The sequence below is a fragment of the Arachis hypogaea genome, chromosome 2, assembly GCF_003086295.3.
Source record: "Arachis hypogaea cultivar Tifrunner chromosome 2, arahy.Tifrunner.gnm2.J5K5, whole genome shotgun sequence".
Classification (NCBI taxonomy): Eukaryota; Viridiplantae; Streptophyta; class Magnoliopsida; order Fabales; family Fabaceae; genus Arachis; species Arachis hypogaea.
Window position 1 is genome coordinate 14,829,424 of NC_092037.1, and position 19,271 is coordinate 14,848,694.

The window sequence follows — 19,271 nt, forward strand, 5'->3', positions numbered from 1 at the left end:
TTGTGGACTCGTCGCACACTTTCGGAAAAGCTTTTTTTTGTCACGTCTCATTGCTGCCTCTGTGCCAAATAAAGTGTTCTCCATGAACGTCCACTTTTTTTTGCTCTCCATGAACATTGAAGAAGATGATCTTTTTGTTGGACTTACTGCACACTATCATGGACAAATTGCCAGAGACTCCGACAACCTTCCCCGGTCATAATTCTAGGTGTTCAGAAATTCTTCCTAAAACGACACTTGATGGTTACTCGATCAATTTTACTCAAATAGATAAAAATATTAATTTTATATAATTCACTTAGAAAAAAATATTTTATTTTATTTTATTTTATATTTAATTTATTAAATTATCTTTAATTTTATTATTTTTAATAATTAATTTATATTTTACTTATATTTTCTCATTGCATCACATATTATTCTCACATGGATGTTATGTTGTCCGAAACACGCAACATAATATTAATGAGGCATAAGTCTCTCTTGCGCATCTGCATCCTCTCATGTGAAAGTGAATTATATCCACCCCTCTCCATCACACTTTCTGTACCCTAGTAGAACATAATTCAAACATTAATATTATCCACAATCTCCTGCCTTAATAACATCTAACATCACAATAAAGGAACCACAACATAAATAGAATAAATTACTTGCACTCAGCACCAACAGTATTGGTTCAAACAAGTCTCATTCATAAGTAAAACACTACATAAGAACCTTTTTCATAGCATATTAACCTATCATAATAAGGTCTAATATGCCAACACAACTAGAATCGTAAAAGTGGATAAGCAAACTAAAAACATGTGACTTTATCCTAATTAGTTGAACACTTTATTCACAAGCAGTCACGTCCATCCAACTAATTTAGTCGTGACCTATTTCCGAAAGAATGAACTCGCCTTTAGCTAGGTCCACCATCCTGCAAAATGATATTTGGTTCGTCAATCAAATCAAGTACTAAAGTTTAGAACATTAATGCACTACAGATATCATCAAATAAGTAACAAGTACGAACATGAAGCATTAGCACATGCAACGAATACGACACACAATAATCCTAGGAATTAACCAACACATACAAACTTCATTATCGACATCATCGTTCATGGTAGTGCAATTTTCTTCGGTCGTGGCCTAATCCGAAGGTATTAATTCATCATGATTTGAGTCGAACATGGTTGTGGCCTAACTCCATGCATATAATTATACAAGTTCTTACTTTTGAAGTTAAGATTGCGATATCCACCACACATATGGGCAAAGAAGCCCATAATTTGAGTTTTCTAGAACCCGACTTCATGCATGCTATGTATATGCGCTTTGTGCTCTTCTGTGATATTCCTATGTGGTGCTATTACATTAGTGAACTCCAAGGATGCCAAGTCATGATTATAATCCTCAACCAATGTCTTCGTCCACCACTTCCCATAAATTTTGTCCAGAAACAAAAAACTTGACATTGCAATTTGTTCTCATCTTTGATTTTTGGGGTCTTTTTCTGTCAACTCTCTCATAATGCTTCTTTTCACACAACTGTTGCCAATTGTAGTAGAAAAACTTCCTCACAATATTCTCCTGATGGTCTTTAATAGAATCTCCATTTTTCACCGCAAAACCAATACTCTTTGCATACGCCACATAGCTTGCATACGCATCTTCAACCTCATTAAACTCTGCAGATAACAACACAGAAGCATTAGACTGCTGAATTGTTCACCCATGATATGCTTCGAGTTTCCATGATCCTCTGTTGAGGCATCTATATCGCTTCCACCACCATCCTAGCCTCGGTATTCACTGTCGGCTGGGCCACAATCACCTTTTTCATTCTGCGGTTCCTTCGACACGTTTGAATAATCTTCGTCACCTGAATCAATGTTCCAACCATCAGTCCATTGGCCTAACAACTCAGACGTCCAAATCTAACTCACTCTCAAACATCCCTAGAGTAAAAAATAATGAAGCCAGTCAAGAACAAAGCATGTCACATACATAGTCATTTACAAAATTAACTTAAACGGAGACATAAGCATTAACCAAAGTCCATAGTTGTGACTGAATAGTCAATCCCTAACCAATTATGACTGAGTTATAATTAAAAATTTTAGCCAATTAAATTGATTATTACATCATATAAAAAAGTACTATTATTTTTTTTTTAATTTTTGGGGACATCACTTTTGGCCAATGCAAATGCTCCGCTTATTGTAATATAGTTCACAGTTGAAAACTAATGAAACATGCATTCACATCATTTGTCACGCTACCTAGATCTAAACCTACCAATACTTGAATGCAACTTTGAGCCAAGACATATATGTACCTGCATCACATTAGAGGAAGAAAAATGATGTTTTCAATCCTTCATAACTCACACATAAATATGACAAACATAACTCACAGCTTCATCAACACTCTAATATTCACCTACAATCATCAATATATATAATCATATAAATAAAGTGTTAAATATTAACCCCTGAAACTTATCACTTTAAAATGCAAGATCTGTATAGAGAAGGATCACAACATAAAATACAACGAAACATGTAATTTTAAGACAAAAAATTTGACCACATATGGACTTGAATGAAAAAGATAATTCCAAAATTTTTGTTCCAAAAACCTATTTGGTGGGAGTTTAAAAGTTGCAAACGCTAGAATATGTGACCTGTAAAAATTAATGACAAAAATAATTAAAGAAAAGATACAAATTAAAACTATCTGAGAAAGAAAACTATTTTGTTTTCATTTTCAAGCTATCTAAAAAGTTAATTTTTAGAAATGGTTCAACATTAATTTTCATCATCCTATAAATAAACAGAACAAAAGCAAAACACTTGCTACCAAAACACTTGTGTAAGACTCCCATTCATATAATCTTTTAAATGCACTCTTTTAAATTTTCGATTTCATTTGTCTCAGATTGACCAAAAATAAAGTTGAATTCCATGATCAGAATTCTTACCCGATATGCGAGGCTTCCAATCCACCGATGACCGACTTCGATGTCAATCCCAAAATGCAATGCCGTCACCTGCGTAAATCCCTTCCCTACTTGCTATGTCGGGCTTCTTCCAAAGGCTACAATTGATTCAGACTATACAACCCTCGTCAAAGATTCTCCACTTTTAGAAGCAGACACCAAAAATGCGATGTGGCTACTCTATTTTACAAAGAAGCTTGTTACAATGCTAAAGAAAAATAAATCCCATTAGATCAATTTCCAATTAAAAATATTAATATATACAACAAAGTTTATTTTTTTATACAAAAAGTATATTCTTTTCCCATTGCACGTTGTCATACTTTCTTTGAATTTAAGCTAGAGTTCTATATGTACTTAATGTTTTATACAATGTTCATTCTTAAAAATCACAATGGTAACATTTCAAATAAACTCTAAAAGTCACTGTTAGATTGGGATTAGCATTTTGAAATTATTTATGGATAGCAATACCAAATAGTAGATATCTTTTAAATTTTCAATCCTCGGCGATGCAGATGCCACGACCTTAACTCCGCCGGTAGATAAAACTAACATTTTTAAACAAATCGCGTGGTGCTCATTATGTATATCTTTGCTTAAATTTTCACTAATATTATCGTAAGTCTCGGCTAAACTAATCACAAATAATTGTCATAAATGTCTAATTCAAAGTCCTAAGTAACACGACTAATTTATATCTTACATACAGATCAACAAATCAGAACAACAAAAGCAATACAATAATTCAAGATCAAAGAACAATTCAATAACTCAACAAAGGCACTTGAGTATATCATATGTCTAATAGAGCAGATTGACACAAAATCATTTCAACAAATTCAGAACAACATCTTCATCGGATTTAGAACAAAAAAAACTCACCTAGTTTAGAGCATACAAGAAGGACGAATAGGAGCCAGAATCCACCGATTCAGAACAACAACGACACATAGGAGGAGAGACGAGGGACATTAGGGGGAGACAGAGAGCCAACACTGGCAGCCAGGGTTAAGGATTTTCAACCTTGAGAGAGAGAGAGAGAGAGAGAGAGAGAGAGGAGCGAGGAAAGGAGAGGAGAGGCGACAATGGAGCAAAGTTCAGGTTCCATTTTTCTTCTGCTCTTTCTCTCCGAGTTCTACTCTTTGGAATCGCTTGACTCCGGTATTTGGTAGATTTTGTTGCTGCTGTCAGGTGAGGTTGCCTTAATCAATGAGTCTCTCTTTTGTCCAAACCTTGCTAAAAGAATCCACTTCCAGAAACGAGTGTCAGAGATGGCCTATGCTCACCTCCCGCAACTGAAAGCACAACTTTAGAATGAACCCTAATTTTCCCAAGTGCCTTGAAGGTCTGTTCATTCAACTCTCAAATTTGGAAAATTTTTTATTTTTCTTTTTGATTTTTGCTTCAATTCCCTCATGTTTTAAATATGGGAGTGTTTAAAATTTAAAAGAAAAAAATTTCACGAATTATATTTGCTAATCCATTCGATTTACTAATTAGCCATGTTTACTTGATTTTACCGTAGGTCATTAACAAAACTAACAATTTCTATCAGTCAAACTCATCTAAAAGTTACACCCATTCATTCCACTTGTGAAGTTCCAATTGGCTGAAAACTCGAAAAAAAATTCACAAATTATATTTGCTAATCCATTAGATTTACTAATTACCCATGTTTTCTTGATTTTACCGTAGGTCATTAACAAAACTAACAATTTCTATCAGTCAAACTCATCTAAAAGTTACACCCATTCATTCCACTTGTGAAGTTTCAATTGGTTGAAAACTCTTTAGCTATCTTGTCCACCCAAATGAATTAGCCACCATATATATATGTGGGCTAATCACAAAGAATTAATGAAATTGGATTTTGGGTGATCTAAGAGCCTATTTAGTTGGTGTCCATGTCTATCAAAGACATGAACACAGTATGATATGTTCAGTGTTTATTTTGTGAGACATAAAAAAAGAGAAATATAATTATATACAAAAGTACATATAATACTGTATTTTGTATCTCTCTGAAATGATGAGATACAAATTTTAACTTGAGACACGATATGAATTTTATTTTGTGTGTCAGCCTCCTCCTTCTTCTTCATCCAAATCTATTTTATTTTCATTCTCGGCTGCAGTAACAAAAACAACTATTTTAAACTTGACCGTGAAAATTCTTCATTTTCTGTGTCGCTTCTGAATCTCATTATGCTTAATTTATTTCACTTTCATTCTCAATTGTAGCCACAGAAACAACTATTTCAAACTTGACCGCAAAATTTCTCCTGTATCTATGCCTCTGTATCTCGTCGTGCTTTCTCCCCTCGCCATCATGGTTGTCACCGTATCACCCCACCATTGTCGTCACATATCATCACCGCCACAGGTCTTAATATGTCACTACCGTCATTTTTCATATCTATTCCAACTTTTCTTTTTTTTTTTTGTCAAATCTGTACTTTTTTTATCATTTTCTTCTTTGCTTCTGTTATTTTTCTCAATTCTCATTACATCCCTCTTACCTTCATTTTTGTTTTTTTATTCTATATTAATTTTTTATTTTTAAAATATAATTATTGAAATTTTTTGTTTTCACTTTTAATTTGAATTGTTGAACTAGTGATTAAATTTTGTTAATGATATTTATTTAGATTGAGGTTGAAAAATTAATAATGATGGTGGAAATAAGTGATAATAATAATAGTAGTGGTAATGATAGTAGTGATAATTATATTTAGAATAAAATAGACATTTGAATTAAATACTAGTGTTTCGTATATTATCTACGAACATGATTAAAAAATTTGTGTATGATTGTGTTTATGTCTACTTGTGTTTTTTTTTTGTGTAAATTCTAAAGGACACAAACCAAATACAGCCTAAAAGTCCAACATTCACAATGAAAGAGAGAGAGAGTTGGGTTTTGGAATTTAAGGATTGATATGATGTTTGGACATGATATAGATGATTGGATATTGATATTTCTAATGTATAAATTATTGTTGTCTTTTTTTTCTATTTTTTTGTCGTCTTTTTTTTTTACTTTTTTTTTTCTCTCTTGTATCACCTCATTAGAAAATTATTTATCTCAAAATTTAATTAAATAAAAAAAATATAAATATTTATATATCTAATGAATTTGATATAAATTTATTTTGAATTTACATGAATTTTTACGTTTTTTTTTTCTATTAATTTTTTTTAAATAACAAAGATTGATCTCTAAATTAAAATTCTGATATCACACTATAAAATTACTTATTTTAAAAATTTTAATTAATAAGAAGAGATGTTCAAGAATAATTATACCTATAACGTTAACTAAGGCTAATTCTCGTGACAATCTTTTAGCAATTTGAATTGTCACCAATACGACATTGTTTGAGAGATCAAGCATGTGGAGATCGACTGCCATTTCATAAGAGAGAAGGTTTAGGCACTGTCAAACTCGTTCATATTCCAAGCAATTAGCACCAATTGGCTAATATACTAACTAAAGTCTTACCAGCTCCACAATTTTATTATTTGATTTCTTTTGGCCACGTCAATGAATGAATGTTGAGATTGATCATAGAGTTGATGACATTCTTCAGCATGCATGGCTATGAAACCCTTCGTTTCTTACACATAATAAGGATAGAATAATTAATTAAAAATCTGTTTTTTAACTTTTAAAGTACCTTTTTTCTTAAATCTATTGTACACTAAAATCATTGGGCTCCCCGTACTTTCTTTACATTGTTTGCACTGTCTGCTTTAATTTAATTTATCCATATATATCTATGTGGAATTTATTTGGTATATTGCATTGCATGATGAACCTGACCGAAATTCAAGGCAAAATGCACAATAGGAGAATCGAATATGGCTAGACATTGTTTTGTGTATTTAGTATTTACTCTTTCATTCTGCATTTGTATCAACTTCATAGTCGCCTACATTACATGTCAGAGTATTTTCTTAGGCTATATAGTGGTGCAGTTTGTATGCATATGAGAGAGATCCATTTTTTCTAGCTAGCAAATTTTGTTCGGATTTAGGATTTGTTTGTACATACTATGATTACTTCTTTTAAGTCTATCAAATCTTTAATTAGATTTCTACGGTATAAAATTTATAATTAAATTTTTATATTATTCTTGATATATTTATTAATTTTGTATAATATTATTTTAAGACTAAATATTTTAAGAATATTCTGTTTTTGGTAGTATTTTTAAATAAATATCATATTTAAATTTTTTTAATTCTAAATAAAAATTTGATAAAATTATAAAAAGTTATCGAATAATTAAACCTACTACATCGACGCTTCTATCAGGATTCTAAGATCCTTGAATATCAAAGTTTAACAGCAGAAAACAACAATGTAGAAACCAGATCAAGCAATGAAAAATTAGAATCTCGAATAGCTAAAACAGAGAAAGAAACGATTGAATGAACTTTATTAAACACACTTTGATTAGAGAAGAATACAAGACTTAGTCCCAAGTGAGTTAGGTATAGCTATTTATAGAAGCTAGTAACTAACAGACTTGATGAGCACAAGACTGAAAACAGTTATAACAGAATTGAGAAAAGTCACTTCCTAACAAACTAACAAACTGACACAGTGAATATAACTAATCTTAGCTAGTATAACTAACTATACTTCCAATACCCCCTCAAACTGACAATAAGAAAATATCTATACTACTGATGGGGATTGTGGTGGTTGGAGACTTTTCTAAAAGAGATGAAATTGTCTATCAAGGTAAGTGTTGTAGTAACTTGAGATGGTGGTGAGTAGGTGAAGATTCCTCAATCAATTATGGATTGGTAGATAAGGGAGGAATTGCTTGTTGTAAACTTTGAGGTGAATGTATTAATAATTGCTCAAACTGGGGAAATAAATGTAAGGGTTTGAGGATGAGAGTCATTATGCAAATGAATAGGTCTATCCTGAAAAATACTAAACAGGTGGGTGTTAGGATTAGACAAAGTTCTAGAGCAGAATTAGTGATAGTGGAAAATATTGAATGATGAGGGAAGAGATTCTTATCAAATGTTACATGCCTAGCCAAATAGACTTTACCATTTTGAGCCAAACGCTTACATCCTTTTGTAGTTTGAGTCATAACCAAGAAATAAACATAATTCAGATTTATTTGCAAACTTTACCTTATTGAATGATCTTAGAAACAGATAACATGCACAACCAAAAATTCAAAAGAAAGAATAGTAAGGGGGTGATTAAAAAGCATTTCATATGGTGTTTCATTATTCAGAACCTTAGTGGAAATTCTATTTATTATATACATAACACTTGTGAAGGCATCATCCCACAATTGCATTGGAAGAGATGCTATGGTAAGAAGAAAAAGGCCCATCTCAGTGATGTGGCAATGTTTTCTTTCAATAGTGCCTTGTTGTTGATGTATATAAGCACATGATTTTCTATGAAAATTTCCAAGGTCAAGAAAGAAGTAAAGGAATTTGACAAGAAGTTCATTCCCATATCAGATTTGATAGACTTGAGTTTAAAGCCGGATTGCTTTTTCATTTAAAGCTAGATATTATTTGCATTCCATTTCTAGAATTAATTGGTGCTGGACCCCAAAGATCCATAAACACCAACTTTGAAAAGGGTGATGATAAACAGTTTTAGTTTCAGAAAAGTACATTCTATGTAATTTAGCTATGAAACAGATTTCACATACATTAGATAAAGAGGAATTAAAAGGAACAGATATAGAACGTTTCTCAAGAACACAAGTAACAGTTTGTAATACACAATGGCCTAATTTTTTTTAACATAATTTCAATTTATTATTCTTAATTACTAGTTGTATTACACTACGACATTGCTATAGCAAGACTGAGTGAATACAATTGTCATGGACAACACTAGTAGTATTATTAGAAACAAAATCACAACACTGAACATCAGAATTTAAAGCAATAGAACCAGAATTATTATTTTTACACAGAAAGGAAAGATTTGATGAAACATTTCTTGGTATGTAAAGATTGTCCAAGGAATAGATCGCATTCTTAGCTCTACCTTGAAGGAGAGCTTCCCTTGAAACCTAATCACGAATCAACACAAATTTAGGGCAAAATTCAAAGAAAACATGATTGTCAGCTGCAAACCTATTAAATGATACTCCTCTCTAAAATGTACATTCTCATCCCTTATAATTTTTAAAAAATCTCTTCTTTAATTTATTTTAAATTGTTTGTGTTAACTAATCTTAACTTTATCCATTTTTCAAGAAAAAATAATTTATTTTTTATAAAAATACCCTTTAATAAAAATTTTATTTTTTTGTCATTAAATTTTGTTTAGCAAAATATCTTTTAATAAATTATTTTTTTATTAATTAAATTGTATTTTTACCAAAATATTTTTAAAAAATTTAATAATTAAATTATTTTTTTCTAAGACACCATTCAGTAATTTTTTAATTATTAAAAAAATTAATAATAAAATATAAAAATAATTATTAACAAAAATTTTGATAAAATCACAATTTAATAATTAAAAAATTATTGAAGAGTATCTTAAAAAAATAATTTAACTATTACTTTTTTTAAAATATTTTAGTAAAAATATAATTTGATCAATAAAAAATAATTTATTAAAGAGTATTTTAGTAAGCAAAAATTAATGACAAAAAAATAAATTTTTTGTTAAAGAATATTTTTATAAAAAATAATTTATTTTTGTTTGAAAAATGGATAAAATTAACATTATTTAACACAAAAAATTTGAAATAAATTAAAAAAAATTTTAAAAAATTATAAGAGAGCAGAATATATATTTTATAAATAAAAAATATTTTTTTAGTATTTCTCAAAAAAGAGAGTGAAATTTTTTTATTAAATAATGTAAATAATAATGATTATCAAACTATAATGGATCAAGATAAAAAGAAGAATGTCTTACTGATACCCTATAACATTTAACTATTTTTTCTTATTTATTTTCTTATTTAATTTTTGTGTGAAAATTTACTATTAGAGTTCAACTAACCCTGCTCAACCTATAGAAATTTTATATGCACCAAATATTAGGATTCAATCAAGTTCATCCAAGTAATTTGAGTTAAGCATTTTTTTTGTTTGTTTTCTTTTTCTTCTTGTGTTTCTTTTTGTTTATGCTTCTTTTTTTTCTTCTTCATTTCAAATGCTACGTCTTCTTTTTCTTTTTCTTCTTTTTTATTATTTTTCACTTTGCTACCATTATCACTAACAACATCTTTTTAATTTCTCTTCTTCCTCTTCTTTCTATTGAAATTTCATCTCCTTCTTTTTTATCATTTTCCTCTATCATCATCATCATCATCATTATAATCATCATCGTTATCGTCATTGTCTTCTTCTAATACGTATCGTCGTTATTATTATCATCGAATTCGAATTTATATAATGGACAATTTTTTATTCATCTGGTATTATACAATGGTTTTGTTTTGAGCTAATTTTTGGTTCATTCGAGACGCAGGTATTTCTGAATTCGAATGTATATAATGGACCATTTTTGGTTCATCATTTGATATTATACAATAGTTTTGTTTTGATAATATTTTCGATTCATTCAATCACCACAGAGAATCAGAATTAATAAAGATGTTTGCAAAATATTAGTGTTGTTGGTGATGACGATAATGATGATGGAAGAGGAAGAAGAAAAGGAAGGAGGAGATAAAAGAAATTTAAATAAAAAAGAAACAGGAAGAGGAGGGAGGAGATGGATGTGGTGATATGGTAGTAGTGACGATAGATAACGATAATTAAAAAAATGAAGAAAAAAGAGAATAAGAAAAAGAAGAAGCAATAGGAAAAGGAGGAGGAAGAAGAAAAAAAAGACAAAATCTCGCAGCATAAACTAAATAACTTGGATAAACTTGAGTATAAAATAAGAGACTTACTCTTAAAACAAATAAACAAATCATTTTAAATTAAAAGTTTAATTATTTTGTTGTTTTCTGTGATTTTATTAAATTTATATATATATATATATATATATATATATATATATATATATTTTAATTAATTTTTTATATTATTTTTAATTTTATAATTAAATTTTTTTATATTAAAAATATTAAAATTAATAAAATATTTTTTTAATATATAATTAAATATTTAATTATATTCTTAATTTTAGATACTTTTAATTTTATTTAATTAATTTTAATACTTTTATATTAAAATGAATCTAATTATAAAATTAAAAAAAATTAATAAAAAATATAAAATATAAAAATTTAATTAAAAATTTAATAAAATTATAGATACTAATAAAATAATTAAATTTAAATTAAATAAAACATAAATAATGGTTGTGTTGTGGCATACATATAGAAAAGGAGGTAGACAAGCAGTACTTATCATTAAGTTATTTTAGAGTGCAGAACAGAAATTAAAAGAGACGCGAACATGAATATAATGAGTGCATGATGCCTTGTATATTGGCCAGGTTCATCATGCAATACAAATAAACAAAGTTCCATAGATATGGATGAAGAAGAGCAGAGTGTGAAGGCCAAACCTTATCATATATGTGTAAGAAATGAAGGGTTTCATAGCCATGCATGCATTGACGTGTCACTCACACACATTCTCTATGAACCTTATAAATAACTAAGGACTCGCTATCTTCTCTCAACAACATACACTCCCTCTTCTCCAATTGAATTAGTTCTTTGAACAAAGATGGTGATTGGGCCGTTTAGGCTCTCACTTTGTGTTTGCTTGGTGTTCCTCACAAGTGCATGCTTTGGAACGAGGCTTGAAGAGAGTTTCAATGAATGCCAGCTCGACAGACTGAATGCTTTGACGCCGGACAACCGGATTGAGTCCCAAGGCGGCATCACCGAGACATGGAACTCGAACCACCCGGAGCTAAGGTGCGCCGGTGTCACGCTTCTGAAGCGCACCATCTTCCCTAACGGCTTCCACTTGCCTTCCTACGCCAATTATCCCCAGCTCATTTTCATCGCCCAAGGTTTGCTTTTTGTTTCATATTATTACATTTGTAAGAATTCATGTAATTCTTTATATCACGTTAAAATTTTATGAAAAATGGGTTTATGATATAGTATCTATCAAAATTTCTCATTTACAAGACTAATGAGAAATATATTTTCTCTATTGACTTATATTTTCAGAAAATATAGTCAATAATATAATAAAGTCAACACAATTTATTCTTTTTATCCGGTACTTAATCGTCAGCTTATTTTATATTTTTATAAAATGAACCAGTACAGCAGAATATGTGTTAACTAAAATTGGTGGTCACTGGTCAATATAATAATAAAAATTGCTAGTCCTTATACTTCTTCTCAAAGTAGTTTCATAAGATATTTCACATAAACATGTTAATTTTCTATAATTTGTTGTAACTAATTTTATATATTAACTGTGGATTTAGGCAATGGAGTCTTTGGAGTATCACTACCTGGATGCCCTGTGACATATGAAGAGGCTGAGTCGCAGTCTAGAGAGGACAGACGACAACGTATTGTTATTAAGAGAGAGTCTGAACAAGAACAAGAACAACAGGGTGATAGCCACCACAAAATCTACCACTTCAGGCAAGGTCATCTCCTTGCAATCCCGGCAGGAGTTCCTTACTGGAGCTTTAACTATGGAAATGAGCCTATTGTTGCCATCACGCTTCTTGACACCAGCAACTTGGATAACCAACTTGATCCTTCTCCCAGGGTAGGTAACTAATATTGAGTTGATTATAGATATTGATATACTTATTTAGGTGATGATGATGACATTCTTCATCTAAAATATTTGTATTTGCTGGTTCAAGAGATTCTACCTAGCTGGAAATCCGGAAGAAGAGCATCCAGAGACGCAACAACAACAACCACAGACGCGACGCAGGCATGGGCAGCATCAGCAAGATGAGTATGGTTCACAAGGGGAGGAAGAAGGCAACAACGTTTTGAGTGGATTCAGTACACAACTACTAGCGCATGCTTTCGGCGTGGATGAGGAGATAGCCAGGATACTCCAGAACCCGCCAGAACAGACGAAGGACCAAATCGTGAGAGTGGAGGGAGGATTCAGAGACGTCATAAGTCCTCGCTGGGGAGAGGGAAAACAGTATGAAGATGAACTAGAAGAAAGACAACGCCAACCACCAAGACGGGATGAACAAGGAAAAGGATATGACTATGATGACGACCGTCGTCCACGCCATAGACAAGATCCATACAGAGAGGGAGACGAAGACGATCGACGACCACGGGGTTCACGTCAAGGACAAGGAAGAGGATACGATGATGACGACCGTCGTCCAGGTAAATAATGTTATTAGAATATATTTACGGTACCAAATTTTTTTATTTTGATTTTTTAATGATTCTAAAAATAACTAAATAATATTAGTCGTAATAAGTATATAATCATAAATATATTAAATTATTATGTAACAGTATTTATTTACCTAACATTATTGTTTAGAATCTCGTATTAATATATAATACTTTCTCTATTTAATAAGGTCAATATGAAGGTATTAATATATAATACTTTCTCTATTTAATAAGGTCAATATGAAGAAGGAGAGGAAGACGATCGACGGCCACGGAGGTCATCACGTCCAAAAAGACAAGGAAGAAGGCATGATGACGACGACCGTCGTGCAGGTAATTATAAGGTTATTAAAATATATTAATATAACATATAACTCATATTAATGTATAATATTCTAAATATGTTTTAGATGAAGACGATCGACGAGGATACGATGATGACGAGCGTCGTCCAGGTAATTACAAGGTTATTAAAATATATTAATACAGTATCTATATATATCTTGTATTAATGTATAATATTCTAAATATATTTAGATGAAGACGATCGACGAGGATACGATGATGACGAGCGTCGTCCAGGTAATTACAAGATTATTAAAATATATTAATACAGTATCTATATATATATATATATATATATATATATATATATATATATATATATATATATATCTTGTATTAAAGTATAATATTTTAAATGTATTCTAGACGATGATGATCGACAAGGATATGATGATGACGATCGACGACCACGGTGGTCATCACGTCCAAAAGGACAAGGAAGAAACGGAGTGGAGGAAACACTATGCAGTCCGACTCTTGTTGAGGACATTGCCCGACCATCCCGTGCTGATTTCTATAACCCTGCAGCCGGCCGCATCAGCTCAGCTAACAGCTTGACCTTCCCCATCCTCAGATGGTTCCAACTCAGTGCGGAACACGTTCTCCTCTACAGGGTAACTATTATTGAGTTCATTCTACATTCAATTACTTGTTATTAACATTGTTTTGTCAAGTCAAATCAAAGCTTATGTATGTATGAATGTACATATAGAATGGCATATACAGTCCCCATTGGAACAACAACGCAAACAGCATAATCTATGGGTTAAGAGGGGAAGGAAGGATCCAGGTGGTGAATTCCCAAGGCAACGCGGTGTTCAATGGTGTTCTAAGGGAAGGACAGATTCTACTGGTGCCGCAGAACTTCGCTGTGGGTAAGCAAGCCGGGAATGAAGGATTTGAGTATGTGGCGTTCAAAACTGCTGATCGTGCTTCAATCAGCCACCTCAAGCAAGTGCTTAGGGGAATCCCCGCTGATGTTCTCATCAATGCTTTTGGCCTTCGAAATCATCAAGTCAGTGCTCTCAAATACAATGGAAACCAGACCCCTTTGGTCGCTGCTTATGATTCCCAGTATGGGCCTCAACGTCGTGATCAACCTTAATCATAATAATAATGCTCAAGTTGATAGCAAGAATAATGATGGTTCTAGATTATGGTGGCCATCTTCAATAATAATAAAGTAAATAAATTTTGGATGTTGTTAGGAACTTCGAGTTAAAATAAAGATTAGGCCTAACTTATGTGCCTATCCGAGCCTCTTTCTTGGTCTATGTATTAGTGGTGATGTGTATTAGTTTCTATAATAATAAAAATGTGACTTTCTGAAATCTGTTCTCATTTCATAGCTCTGTGATTTAATTCGAATTTAGAGGTAAAAAAAATTACAAAATAAAAATAAATAAATCCCCTTTTAGCTTTTTTTCTTACTATTTGTTTAAAGGATTAAATATTCATTTATAATTTAAAAATTCTTAATCAATCCAAAGGCATTCATTCAAGTAACTGATTTAAAGGATTCTTATTATTTGTCTAAACAGTTCCTAATACATTGTCAGGTCGACGTTTACAAAAGCATTTAAATCAATTATTTGGATGATTGATGATTAATTAAAAATTTTTAAATGTGAAAAAACGCTTTATTCTCATACAAATAGTCAAAGATCGAAAAAGCATTTACTTTAAAGAAAAGAAATTTGTAAGATGCAAAGATACATGTATGTGGATATAAATATACAAATAGAAATATTTCACTCTAAAATAATCATGAACTAACATTTGTGCTAATTTGGTTTAATTAAGCCTTTAAAGGTGCAAAAGTAGTATTTTTCATATAGGTTGTCAATAATGTTATTTTCTGCAAAAGTGACTTGGGATTTGGGAAGATACATGTTAGCCTGTGACAGTAAATTTGTTCTATTCTGCCATATCATCAATTTTTTGTTTATATGGTTGCTTGGTTTCTCTCAAAAAGTTGAAAAGGAAATATACAATTTTCATCCACCAAATCAAAATGGAAGAACCCCCTCAATGGTTTAACTACTATTAGATAGCAAGATGAACATGGGAACTGTGATTCTAGTCTTAGATCTATAGAACATTCTCCTCTTCCTGTAGTTGCCATTTTCAATAGTTAGGACTATCTTCCCAGGTTCATTGATGTAAAAGGAGTTTCTAATACTCTCACCAAGCCTATTTTGATTTTGAAGCAATATAGTGTATGACCCTTCATCATCTGGGACAAACTCTTCTTTGTAAGACACATCCCATCCAAGCACAGTTACATCCCAAGTTACTGTCACTCCAGACTGATACAAAAATATTTCAAAAAATAATCAAAATGATAACTAATTATAAAATCTATTAGTACGATAAATATTTAGAGTTATTACTCGAAATCGTCTTTGAAAGACAATCTGTTTTTAAAATTGATTCGGAAAATATTTTAATTTGTTAGTCATATTAATTCTTAAAAAATAAAATTGTAAGTCAAACTTTATCTTTTCATTAGTTAAAAGATAACATGTCATGTCACGTTAGATACTGTTTGGTACGATGACATAGCAAATTATGTCACGTGTCAAAAAATGATTAGAATAATGACATGTCATGTTAAGATTACAGCTATTTTGTAACACGTATGATTAATATTTTTATGTCATGATAACATATGTACTTAACGTAGTATGTGATTATCTAACTGTAATCGATTTGACTTATAATTGTATTTTCATGAATTAACATAACTAACAAAATCTTTTGTGATTAATTTTAAAAATGAATTATTTTTCAAGGACGATATTTATGAACCGGTGAAAATGTGTTACAAAGATTTTCTATCATGTATTATTGTAATATTAGCAATTTAAAACTATGAACTATTTACAAAACTTATTTTTATATACATTAAAATTTAATTTGAAACAAAAGATATTTAAGATTATCAGAATTTGATGTTGAGTACCTCACTGACTGGAAATTCAACCGTAGAAACTGTATTTCCTCTGATGTGGAGTTCTTCAGCCTTATCTTCAGGTGAGAAATCTGGGTCCTTTTCCCTCCTAAGACCTCCATATTCTACTGGAAGCTGTTCTGGGTCAACAAATCTTTTACAAAGAAAATAAGAATTTTAGAAAATATTCGAAGTTTTTAATTTTGAGGATTTTATAAAACAAAAACGCTAATAACAACGTTAACCAAATAAATCAATATTACATTAGAAGATCTTGAACAGCAAGATTTTAATGAGAGCAAGACTTTTAAGATCAAGATCAGGATCAGGATCAGGATCAGGATCAGGAATTAGCACACTTACTTGAGAAGTGTCTTTGTGATCCTCTGTGGCCTAACTAGGATGAATTTCTTTTTACTCCTCTGACTCATGAACCTTGAGAATAGCACCTGAGAGGTGTACGTCCAAAATGGAGCATGTAGTACTATCTGCCAAAAGATAAATAACTAATTAAATATAATAACTCAAATTTTTAATAAAAAATGTCAACTATATAAATCAAACGATTTTGTATATCATAAAAGAAACAATTTAACTTCAAGCCAAGACAGCTAACGTGAAATCTTTTGCTGAATGTTTACGACACATATCAGAAAGATAAAATAAATTCAGTGCACAAGCATCCGGCCTTAACGCAGGTTCAAAAAAGGGCCATACCCAAACAAGTTCAGGGTAAAATAATGAAAAAATATACTGACATTTTTCCAGACAAGTTCAGGATAGTAGTTCTGAATCAAGAGTAGAGCTTGCTTGCTTATTGATTCAAGCTCCTTCATCCGTTGTGGAGATGCACGTTTAAGATCATAGACCTGAATCACTGAATCAACACCTCCTTCTTTGAAGCATAGCTTCCTCACAGCCCTCTCCATAAGTTGAATCCTCCACCTCAAGAACCTCTCACGCTTCTGCTGTGTCCCAAAAGTCTTCTTATAAAGGCTCTTGTCATTGAAAATACCATAGAGATGGTAACAAACAGGGCGCCCTTCTTTGTCCCTACTATTCAAGAAGCTGGCATGCTCGAACTCCGAGCCGAGATCCTCCTCGTCAAGAATGCGGTCGACGCGATTCTCAATTCGCCAATTCAAGGTCTTCTGGAGCATGTCTAATGCTTCAGAGACCTTGTAGTCCTTAGCCTTCAAGAACTTCAAGAGAATGATGTCAGTGCCTTCATGACCCTTGCTTGGAAGCAAAGGGATACCCCATAAGGATATGTCCTTAAGCTCCTCTGGTGTGAGCTTCTTAGAGCCCTCCCCTAAGAGGTAGTTTCTGAGGATGGCGTCCTCCACTTTGCCCCGGAATTCGAGCAGTGATTTTTTTATCTTGATTTTCATCTCAACAGGGTCATGTATCATATCTTCATCATTGCCACCAAGATCTTGATCTAGTTCTTGTTCTGTGCTTGAAGAATCTTGGTCCTCTTGAAGGGGTGCTCGTTTCTCATTGGGAAGCTCTTTTTCCATGAGGATTTTCTTGTTATTATTATCAATGAAGACTAATGGAACACCAACAAGGGTATTGTTGATGCTATTATGATCTCCATTTTCTTCATTGAAACCATCTGTTTCCATCAGGGCTGTCATGTATCCTCTCCTCTGTGGTCGGGTTTTCCGGCGAAAACCCGAGTATATGCCGGGAAACTAGGATGGGGAGGTTGGAGGAAGGATAAGAAAAAGAGGAGGGAAATTGGATAAGAAAACGTTGATGTTGATGTTGTTAATTCCTTTGGAAACAAAGGGGCTCTTCAATTTTTCAAAAATGTGAAAAAGAAAGATTAATGTTGAGTGATGGATGGATGAATGCCTTGAGTTTCAACAAGTCTCAACCGTTAGTTTGGTGGCGCCAAAAATAGTGTCTGAGATATAAGCACATCTGCGGTGGCTCCAACATTGGATTTCACTGGCATACGTCTAAATGCTTAGAGGCCAACACCGTTTTTTTATTCTATTCTATTTTTTTAGATTAACATTATATCTAATAATGAATTTTAACAATTTATATGATATAAATAACCATGCTATATCCTGTTACGGTTCAACTCCCTATGAACAAAGTTGGCAAATTCGTAGATTTGCATGTATCAAAGTAACCATTAAATGCTGGCTTCATTGCTTTATATATTATATTTCATAAAATAACTGATTTAGTCACGTAAAGCTTGAAAAATGAAATGACCTACATTCTAGATAAAATAAAAAGTGCAACGCTGTTAAGAAAATCACCTGCTATTAAAAATAATAAATAAATTGTCAAGTTACAAGGTTATTTTTTCTTAAATATGTATAGTCAATTTGAAAATTAAAAATATATATATATAAAAAAAGTATAGGTAGACAATGAAAACACTAAACAATGTGAACAATAGATATATCGAATGTTCATTTCACTAGATGTACAAATGGTTATTTTAATATTAAGATTTAGATAATTAATTTGAAAGTATAGTGTGTTTTTATTTGATTGGTCATAATTAATAAAACTATTCTTTTAAATCTCAATCATTCGTATAAAAAAATAATAAAATTGAATATAAAAATCTGTTTAATTAATCAAGAAAATATGCCAATGAGTAATAGCTAATTAAGAAGTTGTGGATTCGAGT

General features: G+C 31.5%; 2 protein-coding genes and 1 long non-coding RNA gene across 13 annotated transcripts; 1 reads left to right on the forward strand and 2 right to left on the reverse strand.

Moving 5' to 3' along the window:
* Positions 1 to 620: 620 nt before the first annotated feature.
* LOC112738706 (uncharacterized) lies at positions 621 to 4,412 on the reverse strand. Of its 10 annotated transcripts, none has more exons than XR_011871658.1 (6): positions 3,878 to 4,389; positions 2,975 to 3,172; positions 2,290 to 2,329; positions 1,826 to 1,873; positions 1,086 to 1,679; positions 621 to 925 (listed from the first exon to the last, which is right to left on the reverse strand). It is a non-coding gene; the product is annotated as an uncharacterized lncRNA (long non-coding RNA). The 10 variants fall into 10 exon arrangements; XR_011871659.1 differs by having other exon boundaries at positions 1,826 to 1,949; XR_011871660.1 differs by having other exon boundaries at positions 2,274 to 2,329.
* Positions 4,413 to 11,628: 7,216 nt separating this feature from the next.
* On the forward strand, positions 11,629 to 14,990 carry LOC112738827 (legumin type B). Of its 2 annotated transcripts, XM_025788938.2 has the most exons (8): positions 11,630 to 11,984; positions 12,414 to 12,706; positions 12,807 to 13,299; positions 13,549 to 13,647; positions 13,725 to 13,769; positions 13,852 to 13,896; positions 14,026 to 14,273; positions 14,372 to 14,990. In XM_025788938.2, the coding sequence occupies exons 1-8, from the start codon at positions 11,693 to 11,695 to the stop codon at positions 14,762 to 14,764; spliced, it is 1,908 nt and encodes a 635-aa protein (XP_025644723.1). In that variant the 5' UTR covers positions 11,630 to 11,692; the 3' UTR covers positions 14,765 to 14,990. The 2 variants fall into 2 exon arrangements, with proteins under 2 accessions (XP_072071715.1, XP_025644723.1); XM_072215614.1 differs by lacking the exon at positions 13,725 to 13,769 and having other exon boundaries at positions 11,629 to 11,984.
* A 480-nt stretch (positions 14,991 to 15,470) lies between these two features.
* Positions 15,471 to 18,554, reverse strand: LOC112738853 (patellin-4). Its single transcript, XM_025788940.3, has 4 exons — positions 17,371 to 18,554; positions 16,976 to 17,100; positions 16,625 to 16,766; positions 15,471 to 15,968 (listed from the first exon to the last, which is right to left on the reverse strand). The coding sequence occupies exons 1-4, from the start codon at positions 18,250 to 18,252 to the stop codon at positions 15,696 to 15,698; spliced, it is 1,422 nt and encodes a 473-aa protein (XP_025644725.1). The 5' UTR covers positions 18,253 to 18,554; the 3' UTR covers positions 15,471 to 15,695.
* Between the last annotated feature and the right edge of the window lie 717 nt (positions 18,555 to 19,271).

Bases quoted from the DNA above. Each gene is read 5' to 3' on its own strand.
- LOC112738827 (XM_025788938.2), top strand. From the start codon at position 11,693: ATGGTGATTGGGCCGTTTAGGCTCTCACTTTGTGTTTGCTTGGTGTTC. The intron at 13,300-13,548 runs GTAAATAATGTT...CTATTTAATAAG, and splicing joins TGATGACGACCGTCGTCCAG to GTCAATATGAAGAAGGAGAG. The intron at 13,648-13,724 runs GTAATTATAAGG...AATATGTTTTAG, and splicing joins TGACGACGACCGTCGTGCAG to ATGAAGACGATCGACGAGGA.
- LOC112738853 (XM_025788940.3), bottom strand. From the start codon at position 18,252: ATGACAGCCCTGATGGAAACAGATGGTTTCAATGAAGAAAATGGAGAT. The intron at 17,101-17,370 runs GTCAGTATATTT...ATCTTTTGGCAG, and splicing joins CTGAACTTGTCTGGAAAAAT to ATAGTACTACATGCTCCATT. The intron at 16,767-16,975 runs GTAAGTGTGCTA...TCTTTGTAAAAG, and splicing joins ATCACAAAGACACTTCTCAA to ATTTGTTGACCCAGAACAGC.